The sequence below is a fragment of the Mobula birostris genome, chromosome 11, assembly GCF_030028105.1.
Source record: "Mobula birostris isolate sMobBir1 chromosome 11, sMobBir1.hap1, whole genome shotgun sequence".
Taxonomy (NCBI): domain Eukaryota; kingdom Metazoa; phylum Chordata; class Chondrichthyes; order Myliobatiformes; family Myliobatidae; genus Mobula; species Mobula birostris.
In genome coordinates this window covers 95,444,351-95,462,772 of record NC_092380.1, presented here as the reverse complement: position 1 = coordinate 95,462,772, position 18,422 = coordinate 95,444,351, and the positions used below count along the sequence as shown (strand labels likewise).

Here is an 18,422-nt window from a genome sequence, read left to right as displayed (position 1 = left end):
TATATTCCAGCTGTCATTTATTTGCCATTCTCCTAATCTGTCTAAGTCCTTCTGTAACCTCTCTACTCACTCAAAACTACCTGCCGCTCCACCTATCTTCATATTGTCTGCAAATTTGCCACAAAACCGTCAATTCCATCATCCAAATCATTGACGTATAACGTAAAAAGAAGCATCCGACACAGATCCTTGAACACCACTAGTCTCCGGCAGCTAGCCTTTTATTTCCACTCTTTACCTCCTGCCATTCAGCCACTGCTTTATGCATGCAAGAATCTTTCTGTAATATAATGGACTTAGAGTTCTGTATTCTAACACCAGTCTCAACATTATTCTCAAATCTTTAGGCTTAAAAGGGGTTTCACTGCCAGTGAGACATGGGACTGTGAATCTGTGCCCCCGAGAAAGAGTTGTTTTTTTTGGAGCTGAACCTCAGCTGCTATTCCCTCAGGCCCAAAAATGATCCTACTAGGTAAGAATATTAGCCCCCTCTTGCTCTCATGTTGATTTGCTTGGTTTCTATAATTGCCATTGGATTCTGGATCCAGGAAGGTGACTGGACAAGGTAGTGCAGTTACTAGTTCCAATTAAATCATCCAGAAATTCTCCTGCTTTAATGTCAACTTCAATTTGTTGCCATAACCCCAGGGATTTCCCTCAATACCCAGCTATAGAGAGCAGTTGGGTCCTCTAATTGTTTGGTTTTTTGTAGCGTTAGTGTGGAGCTCAGGCAGTCTGTTTTTGGGGATTTCAAGATACCATCTTTTGGAGGTACAATGAATATTGGCATTTAATTTACAGAGTGCTTGGCAGACCCATTCTTTTTTCCTATCATGCTCTGCCCACAATTCTGCCAATCCCCAGTTCTCAAGCTTAACTCCTTTCCAGGGAAGGAGGGATCTGTACAGAAGGGATGGTTTGTACCTTAACAACATCTGCCTCCACAACTTCTCCACTAACTGTTCAGGCACTCTGGTTCCCTTCACCATGCAACTCTCGTTTAAACCCCAACATGCAGCATTATTCAGGTACAAACCATCCCTTCTGTACAGATCCCTCCTTCCCTGGAAGAGAGTCCATTAATCCAAAAATATTATGCCCTCCCTTCTACACCAACTCCTTAGCCACATAAATAACTGCATAATCTTCCTAGTTCTGGCCTCATTAGCACGTGGCATGGGTAGAAATCCTGAGATCACAACCCTGGAGGTTCTCCCCTTAACTTAGCACCTAACTCACTAAACTCCCTATACAGAACCTCATCACTTGTCCTACCCATGTCATTGGAACCTATGTGGAGCTGTTCACCTTCCCACTTAAGAATGCTGAGAACTTGAATTGAGATATCCCAGACCCTGGCACCTGGGAGGCAACATACAGTGTCATCTAGGAATCTTGCTCTCACCTATAGAACCTCCTGTCCATTCCCCTAATTAACGAATCCCCTATCACCAAAGCATGCCTTTTCCCCTACCCACTTCCCTTCTGAGTCATAGAGGCAAAATTATTGCCAGAGACAAAACAACTGTGACTTTCCTCTGTTAGGTCCTTTACCCAGCCCCCCCCACCCCGCCAGTATCCGAAGTGTTGAGGGGGGTGGCCACAGGGGGTAGTCTGCACTGGCTCCTTAAATCCTTTCCCCTTCCTGACTGTGACCTGGTTTCCTGTGTCCTGAACCTTGGGTGTAACTACCTCTCTCAATGTCCTATCTATCACCCCTTCAGCCTCCCGAAAGATCCAGAGTTCATCCAGTGCCACCTCCAACCCCTTAACATGATTTGTTAGAAGCTGCAGCTGGATGCACTTCTCATAGTTGTCGTCATCAGGGTCACTGGAGGTCTCCCTGCCTTCCCACATCCCACAAATGGAGTGTTTCACTATCCTGTCTGGCATCTCTACTGCCCTTGCTGAACAGGTATAAAGAAGAAATGGAAAAAATATTGGCTTTTCTTTCCTTTGCTTTCTCTGATTGAAGCCTCTCTTCTCTGAAACCTCGAGGAAATAAAGACCCAAGACCACCACTCTGACTATGCCCACTCAGTTGATGTCCGCTGCAGTGATGGCTATTGTGCTTGACCCTGCCTTCCTTTAATTTGCTCTCACTAACCAATCTCAAATGCTGATTGGTTGCTGCCATGACCCGCTGCTGCCTTTTATCCTCGGGCAGTGGATCTGATTGAGGTCCCCTCCTCTCCAAACTTCCAATGCCTGGATTGGCTGCTGGTCAAAGCTCCTCTTTTCCCCCAAGGGCGGTCACTCTCCTCTCCATAATTCAGCTCATTGGCCCATGAAAATACCTGAGGTGGATCTGATTAGTCCTGCTAACCCAAAGCAGATATTGGTGAATGGGTTATTGACGAGTAAGTGCCACTCGATAGCACTATTGACAACACTTTCCATCGCTTTGTTAATATTTAAGAGTAGACTGATTTGAGTGGCAATTAATTGGGTTGGATATCTTACTTTTTGTATACCTAACACATTCAGGTAATTTTTCAGATTATTGGTTAGATTGCATTGGAACAGTTTAGCTAAGAGACCCACTATTGCTGCTATGAATGCCTTTAAGACTACAGCTGGAATGTTACATATATGGTCCCATAGCGATTACAGTTTCTGCTACTCTAAGACTTTCCTTGATCTTAAGTTTGATTAATTTAGTCCTTCATCGAAGGATGGAAGTTTGTAGATGGTAATCAGGAAGTAGCTTTCTTATCCATGTTGGACTTAACATAATGACACTGAATGGATTTTGCCATCAAGCACGTGGACTCTTGGGGGCAGTGAATGACCATGGTGGCAATTGTTTTATTAAAGTTCCCCCTCCTTTATCTAGAAGTACTGTTGGATCCTGAACTTTTGCGATTCAAAGGGTCTTTGGAAGTCAAGAATGAGCACAAAACTTATTGCTAGCAATTAAGTGTAACAAGAAAAAAGAAATACAAGGATTGTCTCATAGCCTAGAGATAACAATTAACCTATAAAATAGGCAAATTTAAGTGGTGCAACACTTGCTACAGAAAGCTAGGAAACTTCTAAAAAATACAGAAACGACTGTACCTTAATTACTGGAAAATTTATTGAACAATTACGTGTATGTAGGTGATTATATAACAATATGCAAGCATAGAATATTAAACTAAAAGGAAAATAACTATTCTACACTCTAATCCAACGGTACTCAAATCATTGCTCTGAGTGCAAATCAAAAGGTTAAGCTTCTTCACTCAAATTTTTTTTTGCAGGATTTCACTGATTTTCAACTGATTCTAAAGTTTCGAGTTGCCTTTTACCATCTTTGACGTATCTAATTCCGGACGTCTGTTGTAGCTGCAGGAAGAAGAATGTCAACCAGGGAACCAGGATGAGTTAGAGCAGGGGTTAACAACCATGAGGACTCATCTTAAGTTTCTGTTAAATAGTGGTGTTTAAAAACTCAGAGTTAAACTTCAGGAGGTCTGTAACCCATAGAAACTAACATTTTTCAGAGAATGAGTTACAAACTTGTACAACTTCTTAGAAAAAGACTGGTTATGTGACAGTTTAAATCAAAGGTTTCTACCCTGGATCCATGGATCCCTTGGTTAATTGTAAGGCTCCATGGTCCAAAAATTTTGAATCCCCTGCTGTAAATGAATATGACCCTTGGTGATGCTGAGCTTGGAATGGACACTTGGATAACAAGGAGATCTTGCAGTTACAGTAGATACAACATCTAACATAATGAAACTTGCAGTAAGGGTCCCTCAACCAACAGTGTTTGTACATCTTTCACTTCTTTATGACATGGTTGGCTTCTAATCATTCATGTTTTCCTCACTAATAGATCACCTTACATGGGCAGGTGACATTACTGAGAAATTTGTAAGGGTGCTGTAGTCTCTGAGCAATGATTGCCTAGAAAGAGCAACTCTTTCCCCCTCTTGTCAAAGAATTATATTTCTCTTGCTTTCAGCTATCTCACTTTTTCATCCTCTCCTGAGCAGGGAGGACTCACAAGGTTATGCGATGTCTTGCAGTGTTGAGACCCCGTGTGGCAAAATTAATGCTCTTTGCTTGACTCTGCATGGTCTCTCATGTAGGGTCAGTACAGCTAACACCCTTGCTAGTCACATTGGCTTGCACTTCCAGACTTAGAGAGTAAGTTTAAAATCTACAGAGCTCCATTGTAGTCAGTGTTAGCCAGTACTCTGCAACAAATTGCCTCTTAGCTGACCTGGCAAAATCTCTATTTACAATGCACAATACCGTAGACATTAGTGAACTGGTTGGACTCTGTTTCCAAGTCACTTTTTTTTAAACTGCTTATCTATAATTCATTCCCCAACATTAGTACCACACGCCATGATGCAGGAACTTCAAAAACAAGTAACAGATCATTGCTTTCCTTTCTAAAGTCTGTTCCATCCAAAAATGCTGTGCTTGGTCCTTTCTTTATATGGCAAAAAAACCTTCACATCAGCACTATGCCAGCTAAAATAAAAAGATATCTCTGTAAAAAAAATCCAAAGGAAGTATAGCACAGTAAGCACTGAACATCGTATTTGGCTACATATCATGAATCAAAACTCTTGAAAAAAACTTCCAGTACATCAAAGGATATTTAAAAATATCTCCTGCAAGTTATTTTTTAAATTTACTCAAAGTATTGGAAGAATCATAGAACCTATTCTTCATGGGCACTCCCGTGGGATCAAGGCTGATATTTTCCAAGGCGTAAAATGAACAACTGGAGGAACTCAGCAGATCAAGCAGCATGTATAGCCCAGATGAAGGGTACTGACTCAAAATATCAATTTGTCCATTTCCCCCTATGGATGCTGCCTGAGCCACTGATTTCCTCCCGCTGTTTTTTTTCTCTCTAGATTCCATCATCTGCAGCCTCTTGAACAACATGGACAAAATGCTGGAGACACTCAGCAGGTCAGGCAGCTTCTGTCGAGGAGAGTAAGCCGTCGACGGTTTCGGGGTGTGAGCATTCATTTAAGAATGAGCTGCAGTGGAAGTGGTGGATGGGGATTCGATTTCAACATTTAAGGGAAGTTTGGATTAGTACCTGCATGGGAGGGGCATGGAGGGGCCATGGTCCAGATACAGGTCCATGAGACTGGGTACCCTTTCCCTTAATTGACCAAAGGCTGTGCTGGCACTTTGAAGAAAATTGTGAATTTCATCATCAAATTTTGACTTGACAAGTGTGGTAATAGTTAAGTGGTTTATCTCTTCCAAGGTATAGTTCAATAGCTCAATTTATTGCTATGATACTTTACAGAGAGAAAGTGGTGCGTTCCAGTGGTGGTAGGTTGTAGAGGGCCTTCACTGAAGTTATTGGTTTTAGTTTGGAACTTGGTCTGTGAATGTGTGGAAGTATAACTGCATCTACATATTGCATCTCGACGACAATTGGGTAAGATTGGTTCTGGAATGTAGTCACCTTACAATACTGTTATTTGACCAATGAAAAGGTCTCAGATATTGCCCAAATTTACCTCAGAAGTGAACTGAAAAAAGAGGTATCAAATTAATGAGAAGAGACAACACAAGAATGATAGGCCAAATAGCCTCCTTTTCTTCTGTAGAAATATATTATGGCATTGTAAAGATTAACAATACATCATGATAAATTAGCAACCTACAAAATCCTGTGACTTAAATGTAAAAAATACCAATGATGTATACTGCTCTCTGCTCACGCCATTTGGCTGGCATTTTGATCTACATATCACAGAGCTATGTAAATGGCTGTGTCATTAGGCTTCACAGCCTTGTGTCTCCTGAGGTGGTGTCTGCACCTGCATCTGACTGGGTTAACTTCAACACGTAGGATGAGGCTTATTTATTTACCAAGCTGATCTGCTGTTTCTGGCACGGGATGAGAGCTGCATTGACACTACACTGAGTTCACAGCAATGAAATTCCAGGTGTCAACAGCATGTCAAATCAATAAATAGTGTGCCAAATAGATAAGTAGGACACAATCAAAAGAGATACCACAACAAATACTGTACATCACAGGTGGAGAGTGACAAAAATGAGTATATCTAAATTTTGAAAGATAATGAACAACACCATACCAGCAGTCAGTTTTACATCTTCCTCATTTTGGTTTTAAAATGAGCTGTCGGCTCACATACATCTGTTTTACATTACTGTACAAATTCAACATTCTTCTAGATTCAAGTTTATTTATCACATATACATCGAAACATACAGTGAAATGTGTCATTTGTATTAGGAGCCAACACAAATATGGATGTTCTAGGGGCAAAACGTTAATGTTGCTGCACAATTTTGGTGCCAACATAGTATGCCCACAATGCTCGACAGAACAACACAGAACACAGCGAGCAACAAACACCCCAAAATACGAAGATGATCACAAGAATAATTGCACTGTGGAGAAATAGCAGAGAAACAATACCAGAGGGGAAACGTCTTTGTTTGTGACAGCAATTAGTTATCAGAAAGACACAAAAGCTGTTTCAGAAACTAGCTCAACTTTCACCAGCTGGTGAAAAAGGCACTGTTGGCATTTAACTGCATGCATACAAGTCTGCCCTTAGTGATACACTCAAAACACCAAACCTGTCAAGTGCTAGACTTCACCTGGGGTCCAACTTATTCCATCTTCCTGAATTCTCCTGGAGAATTTATTCTAGATTAGATTACACAAGAATCATCCAGGAGGAATTTTAATAAAGAATTATATGATTGTGGAGAACTAAAAATGTCTGTCCTTCATTAAAATAGAGACATGAGAGACTGCAGATGCTGATATTAGGTAGGCCTTTGTCACCCACCTATCACCTCCCTGCTTCTGGTATCATCTCTTCCTCCATCTTCTTATTTCCCTCCTCATCTGGATCTACCTATCACCTGCTAATTCATGTTCCACCTCTTCTCTCCAACATTTTATATTGATCATCTCCCTTTTTTTACTCTAGGTGAAGGGTCTTGATCTGAAAAGTTGAGGATCCATTTCCCTGTTGAGTTCCTCCAGTAGTCTATGTCAATTTTCATTATGAAATTTCATTCTTTTGTGTCATCCTTCAATAAGGAGTTCTTCGTTATTACTCTGTATTGCCCTGCATTTTTGGTTACTTTAACATTTTAATTATTTATGTCCAGCTGGCAGAATCAGAATCAGGTTTAATATCACCAGCATATATCATAAAATTTGTTAACTACAGAGATTAGTACCTATGATGGAGCTGACTAATTTTGCAACTCTCTGCAGCTTACTTTGATCCTCTGGAGTAGCTCCCCCACCCCACCCCCATACCAGACAGTGATGCAGAAATTTGCAAGAGCTTTCGGTGACAATCCGAATCTTCTCAGACTCCTCATGAAATATAGCCACTTGAAGCTTGAAATTGCTCACTCTCTTCCCTTCTGATCCCTCTATGAGGACCGGTGTGTGTTCCCTTGTCCTATCCTTTCTGAAGTCCACAATCACTGATGTTGAGTGTAAGCTTGTTGCTGTGTCACCACTCAACTAGTTGATATATCTCACTGTTTTATGCCCTCTCACCACCATCTGAGATTCTGCCATAATGGCCGTATCGCAGCAAATTTGAGCTGTGTCTAGCCACGCAGTCATACATGTGGAGAGAATAGAGCACACATCCTGAGGTGTGCCAGTGTAGATCATCAGTGAGGTGAAGTTGTTATTTCCAATCCACACAAATTGTGGGCTTCCAGTTCGGAAGTCAAGGATCCAGTTGCAGAGTGAGGTACAGAGGCACAGATTTTGCGGCTTATCGATCGGGATTTTGGGAATGATGGTGTTAAGTGCAGAGCTGTATTCAAGAAACATCATCCTGACACAGGTATTTGTATTGTCCAGGTGATCCAAGGCCATTGGGTGAGCCAAAGAGATCGCGTCCGCATAGACCTATTATGGCAATAGGCAAATTGCAGTGCATATTGGTCCTTGCTGAGACAAGAGTTGATTCTAGCTATGACCAACCTCTCAAAGCACTTCATCACCATAGACCTATTGCCCAGTAGCACTCATAACTATGGTGATGAAATACTTTGAGAAGTTGGTCATGGCTAGAATCAACTGCCGCAGCAAAGGCTTAATTGCCTCAGTGGTGGGAAGCAGAGGCTGATGGTTGAGGGAGGTCTTTCAGATTGCAAACCTGTGTCTAGTGGTGTTCTATAGGGGTCAGTACAGAGAACCTTTCTAATTTGGATCTGAATTCACGAAGTATGGTCGGAAAGTTTGCAGATGATTGCCACAGTGTGCGCTGACAAATGACTGAACCCAGGTGCAGAGAAACAACAGATTCCCAGTTAGAGACAAAAATAAGAGTGTATTTATTGGAATTCCAACAGAACATCAATGGCTTAACTGTGTGACATCACAAGACAAATCATTCTTGAAACACAAGGACCCCACAACAAGCTCTAATCCGGAGTCCCCTTTAAATAATCAAAGTACGCTGAAACCCATGCCAATCAAAATAAACTTGACAAGATTAAACGGAAAGCACGAGAGCTTGAGGACTCTAGATAAGACAACAATTAACAAATACAGGTGCACAGGCCCGCAGGGCTCATGACAATGATACTACAGTAGATAGCATTGTGGATAGTGTCCCTGGAGAGCGTTTCGGAACAGAGGGACCTAGAAATACAAGTTTGCTGAAAATGGTGTCTCAGGTGGTGAAGAAAGAATTTGTCACAATGGCTTTCACTCGTTAGGGCGCTGAGTAAAGGAGTCGTGAGGTTGTATTGTAGTTTTTTAACATGTTGGTGAGGCCCCACGTGGAATATTGTGCACAGTTTTGGTTACCCTGTTATAGGAAGGAGATTATTAAACTAGAATGAGTGCAGGAAAATTTTAACAGAGTGTTGCCTGGAATTGAGCATCTGGGTTACAAGGAGCTTATTCCCTGAAATATAGGAGATTGAGGAGTAACGATAGGGGTATATTAGATCATGAAGGGCATAGACAGGGTGAAAGCACATAGACCTGGTTTCCAGGGAGATGGTGCCAAAAGCAAGAGGTCATAGGTTTAGAGCTGGGGGGGGGGTAGGAGGTTTAAAAGGGCCATCAGTGGCAGTTTCTTCACGCAAAGGACGGTGTATATTTGGAATGAGCTGCCAGAAATATTAAGGTGGGCACATTAGCAATGTTTGCAAACCTTCTTGATTTGTACATAGGAGAGGTGTTGAGAGCTATGGGCCAAATGAAGGCAGATGGGACTGGCCTGCAGTGCAACACAGTCAGCATGGATTATTTGGGCCAAAGGATCTTTTCCATGCCGTATGACCATAAGACTATGACTCCAGGTGTTAGCCTATTTCTCAATTGCTTTAATAACAAAAAAAAATGGAATTCACAGATTAACCACCCTTTGGTTTTCATTGATTCTGTTATGGTTACTATTCTATGGCTTTACTGAGTATGCCCACAAAATATGAACCTTAGGATTGTATATGGTGATATTTACGTACATTGATAATAATTTACTTTGCGCTTAGAAGAAATTACTCCTCATGTCTGTTCTAAAGCGATGGTCTTGTATTCAGAGGCTGTGCCCTTTGGTCCTAGACTCCCCCATGATAGGAAACATCCCCTCTACATCCATTCTTTCTAAGCCTTTCTATATTTTTCAGGTTTCAATGAGATCTTCCCTCATTCTTCTAAACTTCAGTGAGTACAAGCCCAGAGCCATCAAACACTCCTCATGGACTAACCCTTTTATTCCCAAATCATTTACAGGAACCTCCTCTGGACCCTCTTTATTTCCAGCACATTTGTTCTTAGATAAGGTGCCCAAAACTCTTCACAGTACTGCAAGTACTTCTCTGCTATTGGATTTGTATTTTATCAAATCCCTCTTTGAACACCACCTAATATTTATCTGAAGCTTTTCATGCCTTCACTTTCTACCTCCTCCCATCGAAGAATATTCTTTAAATTTAAGGCCATGGATTATGGATCCTCTTCCTCTCTCTCAAATGCACATTATAAACATGTATAGTTAGGTTTTCCTTTACTGTTAGAAATACAGGACCATTACTTATTATTAAATCTAGGTGGACTGTTCATTTGTTACTTCAAGAACACATTGTTCCAGGAAATTGTCCTGAGTATCAACTGAGAGTTTCATTGCCTATGGAATTCAGTATATTCTGTTTCGCTCTGTCTAAGAGTGCTTGTATTTTGTGCTGCATCCATAAAAAGGGACAATTTCTAGAAGCTTAAATTAGGTAAGTTATATCAAAAATGTTTGAAAAGTATTTGATTTTCCTTCGTTTAGCTTTGAAGCTGTTCAATTACTCAAGATTATATTACACTGGTCAGCAAAAATTGAAGAGAAATTTTATGTCCATTGTATAGAGATACAATAAAGCATGTCTTCAGCATAAAGAATGTCTTTTGGCTCACCTTCGTCTGAACTGACTATTGAAGATCTAGTTTTATGCTAAATCTACCATTTAATAGAATCTGATTTTGAAGAGTGGAACTAAATAAAGGTGGAATGGTGGGGGGCGGGGAGAGGGAAGATGGGAACAGTGGGTGGGTGGGGAGGAGAGGAGGGAAACAGGTTACTTAAATATAGTCAATTCTTTGTGATTAAATGTTCATGGAATTAGATTGAAGACTTTCCAGGTGGATTATAAGGTGTTGTTCTTCCAACCTGGGTTTGACCTCACCCTGACAATGGAGGAGGTCAAAGACAGGCAAGTCAGCGTGGGAATCAAAAGGAGAAATAAAATGTTTTGCAGCTGGTTGCTCAGGTAACTCTTTGTTGTATCCAGCTGCCCCCTCTCAGCCTCTGTCACCATCTCCATTCTTTCCTCCTTCAATGACTCCATCCACAACTAACCCTTCCTTACCTGTCACCAGCCAGTTCTCACCCCACCCTTTTCCTTCTCCTCTTTATACGGGCTCTCCACTCTAGCTTTCAGTCCAGATGAAGAGTCCTGACCCAGATTATTGACTGCCTATCTCCCTTTATAAATGCAGCCTGACACACTGGCTTCCCGCAGCAGCTTGTTTTTAACTCCAGGTTCTAGCATCTGCGGTCTCCTGCGCGGCGATTGTACTTAATAACCTTTGTAACTAAAGAGTATAGAAATTCGTGTTACTTGAGTTCAGGTGATTTCTCCACCAGGTCTCTCCCCACATTTTTGCTTGTGCTGTATAAAGACCTATTTCTGAAATAAAGATCTTTTTACATCTTCAGCTTCAGACTCCGTCAAAGTCACAACACCTTGGAAAGAAAAGTAAAAATTACTTCAGATACAAACAAGAGAAGATCTGCAGATGCTGGAAATCCAAGCAACACAAACAAAATGCTAGAGGAACTCAGCAGGCCTGATGAAGGAACTCTGCCGGAAACGTCAACCATACTCTTTTCCATAGATGATGCCTAACCGGCTGAGTTCCTCCAGCATTACTTCAGAGAGGTATTTTATGAACTCAGGGCCATAGACATCTAATAGCAAGGCTCTAATAAAGGCACACATCAATAGATGGACAGCTTAGCTTTGAGTTCAGAATTTTTGGCTGGGAGATCTTGTCTACCTCATATCTTCAATACCAACTGTTTGTTTAAAATTATACATAAATGCAGGCAACAAACTTCTGAGTGATTCATACATTCGGTCTCCCATGTGCACTAAACATACTGTACATTTCCACTCTAACTGAGGCATTGGTCAGACCGCACTTGGAATATAATGAGCAGTTTTGGACACTTTATGTGAGAAAGAATGTGCTGGCATGGAAGAGGATCCCGAATAGGTTCAAGAGAATAATCCCAGGAATGGAAAGGTTAATGTATGAGAAGTATTTGATGGCTCTGTGCCTGTACTTGCTGGAGTTTAAGAGAATGAGCGAGGTCTCATTGAAACCTGCTGAATATTGAAAGACCCTGGATACCGTGAACTCGGAGAGGATGTTTCCTACAGCGGGGGAGTCCAGGATCAGAGGGCACAGTCTGAGAATAAAAGGATGTCCCTTTAAGAGGAAGAGGTGGTGTATCTGTGAAATCATTGTCACAGCGGCTGTGGATGCCAAGCCATTAAATATATTTAAGGCAGAGGTTGATAGGCTCTTGTTAGTAAAGGTGTCAAAGATTACAGGGAGAAGGCAGGAGAATGGGGTTGAGGGGGTTAATAAATCAGCCATGATAGAATGGTGGAGCGGACTCGATGGGTGGAATGGCCTAATTTGCTCCTGGGTCTTATGGCCTTTTGGTCTAAACATAGCTTTATAATTTTAGGCACTTTGCATATTGTTTTATTTAATGACTGAGTTGTAATTAAATTCTATTGAACAGAGTATCAGGTATGCAAACAAAAAAGTTGCTTTATCCAGAATAAATGCAGATCAGGTTTATTAAAATTCATGCTCTGCTTTCCAAGCAATGGATGGTCAAGTTTAATTCAAGTTGAGCTTTAAGGAGATATCTGCATTTTTTTTTCCTTGAGAGTTTCTATTTTAAATAGAATCTGAGGAAATGGCTACAGAGTGCATGTTGCAGAATGTGCCCTCTGTGAATCCGGGAGCTATGTCTACCTTGCATATTTTTCAATCTCTTTGCATAGAATTCTATATTTTATCTGAGCTTGCTGTTTCTATAAGCAGAGCGGTTGAAAGTATTGGGTGTCAGCCTTGGACTCTTGAGAACTAGTCAGCAGAATATAAAATGAATCATACCATTATTTTATAATTAACTGTGTTAACTACAAACAGAACATACAAGACACATGCTGCTCAGTATACTCTACATATTATTAGTGTACATTTATCTGGACATCTGGACTTCAAAGGTCTCAATCAAAGCTTCTCTGGCTGTTGCTTGATCCACTGGAGTTCTTCCAGCTAATTTTGAGTTGCTTCAGATTCCAGTATCTGCACTCCCTTGTTCCAGGGGAAGCTTGTTCACAAAACAAGTTTGTTGAATAAACCACGTGCCTTCTTTGTGCTCTTTGTTTCTTATTGTACATTTTGCAGTCCACTGAACACACACACGCACTTTACACTTGGGCGATCGGATGACAGGATATTCTTTTATTTGAGCACTGTATGGATATGCAGCTTTAATGAGGTGAGTGTTCAGTCTTGAAAAGGTGTCCTAAAATTTCCTAGGGAGAATAAAGGACAAGTCAAAGCCAATTCACAATAATTAGCACTATAATACTCTAAGTTGCTTCAGATATTTTGTAAGCATGAAATACGAGAATGAAAAGCTTTCACGTGTTAAAAGCTTCAAGATTTCAATGCAGGACTGTAATTCAATAAGCACTACACCTTTCAATCTTTTCTTGCGAGGCTAAAGAGTCTATCTGGAATTAAGAATAAAAGTTATATATACTGTAATGTATAATGATGTGTAATTTATGTTAAGTTTATGTTAACATAGCGGAAGCATGGCAACTCGTGGGCTGACCTCTGAGCACATTGCAAAAAAACAATGACGCAAATGACCCGACGCAGACTGGGAGACTGTTTCACTGAATACCTAAGTGTAGCTATTCAGTGAAACAGTCTCCCAGTCTGCGTCGGGTCATTTGCGTCATTGTTTTTTTGCAATGTGCTCAGAGGTCAGCCCACGAGTTGCCATGCTTCCGATATGTTAACATAACATAAATTACACATCATTATACATTACAGTATATATAACTTTTATATACACTCTGTCCGCCAGAGAAAGCAGGATCTCCCAGTGGCCACACATTTTAATTCCACGTCCCATTCCCATTCGGACATGTCTATCCACGGCCTCCTCTACTGTCAAGATGAAGCCACTCTCAGGTTGGAGGAACAATCCTGATGAAGGGTTCCGGCCCGAAACGTCGACTCATGGTTTCCATGGATGCTGCCCGACCTGCTGAGTTCCTCCAGTGTGTTGTGAGTGTTGCTTTGATCCCAGTATCTGCAGATTATTGTGTGTTTACCTTTTATTCCGTCTGGGTAGCCTCCAACCTGATGGCATGAACATTGACTTCTCTAACTTCTGTTAATGCCCCAGCTCCCCTTCGTACCCCATCCGTTATTTACTTATTTATGATTATTATTAATTTCCCCCCTCCTCCTTTTTCTCCCTCTGTCCCTCTCACTCTACTCCTTGCCCATTCTCTGGGCTTCCCCCCTCCCCCTTTCTTTCTTCCTAGGCCTCCTGTCCCATGATCCTCTCATATCCCTTTTGCCAATCACCTGTCCAGCTCTTGGCTCCATCCCTCCCCCTCCTGTCTTCTCCTATCATTTTGGATCTCCCCCTCCCCCTCCCACTTTCAAATCTCTTACCATCTCTTCTTTCAGTTAGTCCTGACGAAGGATCTTGGCCCAAAACGTCGACTTTACCTCTTCCTATAGATGCTGCCTGGCCTGCTGCATTCACCAGCAGCTTTTATGTGTGTTGCTTGAAATTCCAGCATCTGCAGATTTCCTTGTGTGACGCATTTCACTGTATGTTTTGATGTTTCGACGTACATGTGAAAAATAAAGCTAATTCAGAATGTTTTTTTCCATGTATATGTAATGTTTTAAGGATGTAAGGAGATGTAAGAAAGTAATGTTGGGACTTTTTATAGCACTGGTGAGGCCTCACTTGGAGTATTGTGAGTAGTTTTGCGCACCTTGTCTTAGAATGGATGTGCTGAAAATGGAGAGGTTACAAAGGAAGTTCACAAAAATGATTCTAGGTTTGGACAGCTTGTCCAATGAAGAGCGTTTGATGGGTCTGGGCCCGTATTCACTAAAATGTAGGAGAATGAGGGGTGACCTCATTGAAGCCTATTGAATGGTGAAAGACCTTGACAGAGTGGATGTGGAGAGGATGTTTCCTATGATGGGAGAGTCTTAAACCAGAGGACACATCCTCAGAATAGAAGGGTGTCTTTCTAGAACTGAGATGAGAAAGAATTTCTTTAGCCAGAGAGTGCAGAATCTGTGGAATTCATTGCCACAGGCAGCTGTGCGCACCAAGTCTGTCTGTTTATTTAAGGCAGTGGTTGATGGATGCTTGATTAGGTTAGATTAGATTATGAGAATACACAGTCCTTGATTATTGTCATTTAGAAATGCATGCATTAAAAAATGATACAATGTTCCTCCAGAAAGATATCACAGAAACACAGGACAAACCAAGACTAAAACTGACAAAACCACATAATTATAACATATAGTTACAACAGTGCAAAGCAATACCGTAATTTGATAAAGAGCAGACCATGGGCACGGTAAAAAAAAAGTCTCAAGTCCTGATAGCCCCATCATCTCACACAGACAGTCGAAGGGAGAAACTCTCCCCGCCATGAACTCCAGGTGCCACAAACTTGCCGATGCATTGGAAGCACCCGACCGCAGCCGACTCTGAGTCCGTACGAAAACTTCGAGCCTCCGACACCGAGCACCGAGCACCATTTCTGCCGAGCACTTCGACCCTGCCCCGGCCGCCGAGCAATAAGCAAAGCTGAGGACTCGGTGCCTTCCCCTCCCGAGATTCAGGATCACACAGCAGCAGCGGCAGCGAAGCAGGCATTTCAGAAGTTTCACAAATGTTCCTCCGTGCTCTCACGTCTGTCTCCATGAAATCAGGATTGTACACGGCACCCTACTTAACAGATAACAGATATCATTCACCGGAGTGGCTGCTGCAAGCTGCGTTGCGCTGCCATCTTCTCCTCCCTGATTGGTCAGTGCGTGAAAGATTATGGGGGAAAGGCAGGAGATTGGGCTGAGAGGAAAAATAGATCAGCCCTAATTAAATGATAGATGTAGACTCGATGGGCCAAATGGCCTAATTCTGCTCCTATATCCTATGGTCTTATGGTATATAATTCAGTGCTACTGCTAATTTTTATAGTTTTTATGCATGTGACAAATAAACCTGATCTTTAATCTTTCTTTGTCTTGGGTGTGTTTGTCTATGACTTCAATAACATTGAAACCAGAAACTTGTAAAAGTGTCAAGCCATTTAGAAGTATCTACTGCATCTCAGACAGCACTAAGATGTAAGTCAGGAGTATTGCAAGAAGTTGTCTTCTCAGCCCCTCCAATGTCATGACCAGGAAGCTCTGTTCAGGACTCAGAACTCACATGAATCTGCATATATGTGCAGGAATTCCAAATCTTCAGATGATTGCAGAGGTGAAATGTGGCCATTCTATGCTGAGCAGCTGGAGTTTCTCATTAAGGTCCAACCAGCACTTCTCTGCTCTGTCAGACCAGCAGTAGCTATCTCCAAATGAGTTGCTACTTGGCATCTGTGTTGGCTATTCTGCTGCACTTCTGTAAAATTCTTTGTGATTTTTGTTTACATACATTAATGCAAGTTGTGATAGAAATGCAAACTGTTAATCCCAGTAGCAGATGCTGTTGCTGCCAATGGCAGATTTCTGCATCTGCTTTTTTGTTTGCTAAAATAGATTCTTAGAAAACAATTCTAACTTATGTGTATCTGGGTCTGTAGAGATAGTTAGTGATGGCCAACCAGTTAACAGGAACACCTGGCCACATTGGCAAAACTTCTTTCCTGCAAAGTGATTGAAAGCAAGATGCAGCAGACTGGATTTTGCTCCATCTTCTCTGTGAGTTAGTCCCTCAGGGCCATGCTAAACACTTAAAGCAATGCAGCTCTGAAAACATTTCAGGCCATTCTTGTGTTTCCTTTCAGACAAAAGAGCAGGACACAAATGGTTTCGCATACTGGTGTCCCCATTTTTTTTTGAACAGCTGTTTATAGAGTTCAATATATAAGAATTGCAGTGCACATCTTGGCCTATTCACCACATCGATATCTCCATTAAATGTTGCGCAAGGTGGTACAGGGCAAAATTGACGTTAAGAGAAAGAAATCACTCTGAGGACTTAATGTAAGTGTTAATTATATTTTTTAAGGTATTTTATCGAAGTAGTATTGAATATCTGAAAAATTCAGTAAATTCAGTTTTGATAGCAAGTTTAGTCATGGAGCATGACTTAGCTATCTATTTTTTGAAATACCTATTTGTGGATGCGTATTTGTCTGCTGCCCCCACAGCCCATGAAACCCATATTATGCAGAAGAGACTTTGTGTAATATGTTCAAAGTTTTGCTATGGGGAAAAGAGCCTTCGTTCCCCTGGAAGTTCCCGCTGGAGTGATGACTGGAGTCAAATCTGAGCTACCCTGGAAATCAATGGGTCTCAAAGGGCATTTTTTTACAAACTGCAAACTTAAAAGTGATAAAAGTTGGCAGAGTCAGTGCTCATGACCTCACGGTTCCAGGGACCCAGATTCAATCCTGACGTCAGATGCAGTCTACGTGGAGAATGCACGTTCTCCACTTGACCGCGTGGTTGGTGTTATTCCAGGGCTCAGGTCTCATTGTAAGTGTGGGCATGTTAAGTTGCTTCTGTAAAATTAAATCTTTCTGCAGAATCAAATGGGAACTGATGAGGAAAAAATAAAACAGCATGGATGTTGGAGAGCTGGAATGGTATTGGTGGAATTCACCTACTGAGAGCTAACATAGGTCGGAGGGGCTAAATTACTTCTTTCATCATATTTTATGAGAGCAAAAAATGGTGTAGTAAACATCCAAAATTGCAATTGGTTTATTATCCTTTGGTGATTCTGTAGTTTTCACTCACCCAGCGTTAATGCTATTCCAAAGTTCAAAGTAAATGTATAATCAAAGTACATATATATCACTATGGGGTTCATTTTCTTGCAGGCATTCACTGTAGAACAGAAATACAATAGAATCTTTGAAAAACTCCACACAAACAAAAGCTGACAAGCAACCAATATACAAAAGAAGATAATCTGTGCAAATATAATAATATTAATTGCTTATTTATTTATTTATTATTATTATTTCCTTATTTTTGTATTTGCACAGATTTTTGTCTTCTGCACTCTGGTTGAATGCTCAAGGCTGATTTATACTTCTGTGTCAAATCAACGCCGTAGGTACGGCATAACGGCGAACCCTATACAATGCCTACGTAGATCACTACGCTGTAGCCTGATATGCACCTCTCCCAAAATGTAACTGCGTGTCGCAGCAACGCAGAGCGCAACAACTGTGATTGGTCTGCTTGGTAGCATCGCATGTCCTCCTACGCTGCAATAGCTTCCCATTGGGCGACTGAAAGGCAGGGAAGGAACTCTGGCTGCAATGCTTTCCATAAAGCTTTACAGACCTCCGAAATTATGGAGGACACATTTCGCTTTTACGAAAAAAGACACTCGCTTTAAACTTGTTTACCCCGAGAAAGACTACCATGACCATGAAGCCTTGCACGGGCAGGTGTGTGCACATGCGTGACGTGCGCGAATTGCAGAGCGACGCAGACACACCAGCGCACAAATATAAATGCTCACAACGTGCGTAGGCAACTTGTGTAGGCAACGGTGTCGATTTGACACACAAGTATAAATCAACCTTCAAGTTGGATGATCTTGCAT

The 18,422-nt window shown here is 41.5% G+C and overlaps 1 protein-coding gene and 1 long non-coding RNA gene across 2 annotated transcripts in view; one reads left to right on the top strand and one right to left on the bottom strand.

Annotated features, from left to right (window-relative positions):
• Nucleotides 1-8,298: 8,298 nt before the first annotated feature.
• On the bottom strand, nucleotides 8,299-13,341 carry LOC140205261 (uncharacterized). The gene is made up of 3 exons (XR_011887801.1): nucleotides 13,277-13,341; nucleotides 12,941-13,110; nucleotides 8,299-11,231 (listed from the first exon to the last, which is right to left on the bottom strand). It is a non-coding gene; the product is annotated as an uncharacterized lncRNA (long non-coding RNA).
• A 240-nt stretch (nucleotides 13,342-13,581) lies between these two features.
• The window catches only part of LOC140205260 (leucine zipper protein 2-like), a 562,336-nt gene continuing 557,495 nt past the window's right edge, over nucleotides 13,582-18,422 (top strand). Inside the window, exon 1 of the mRNA XM_072272727.1 lies at nucleotides 13,582-13,876. Coding sequence (XP_072128828.1) covers nucleotides 13,842-13,876 — 35 coding nt within the window. The 5' untranslated portion in view covers nucleotides 13,582-13,841. The remainder of the gene's footprint in view (nucleotides 13,877-18,422) is intronic.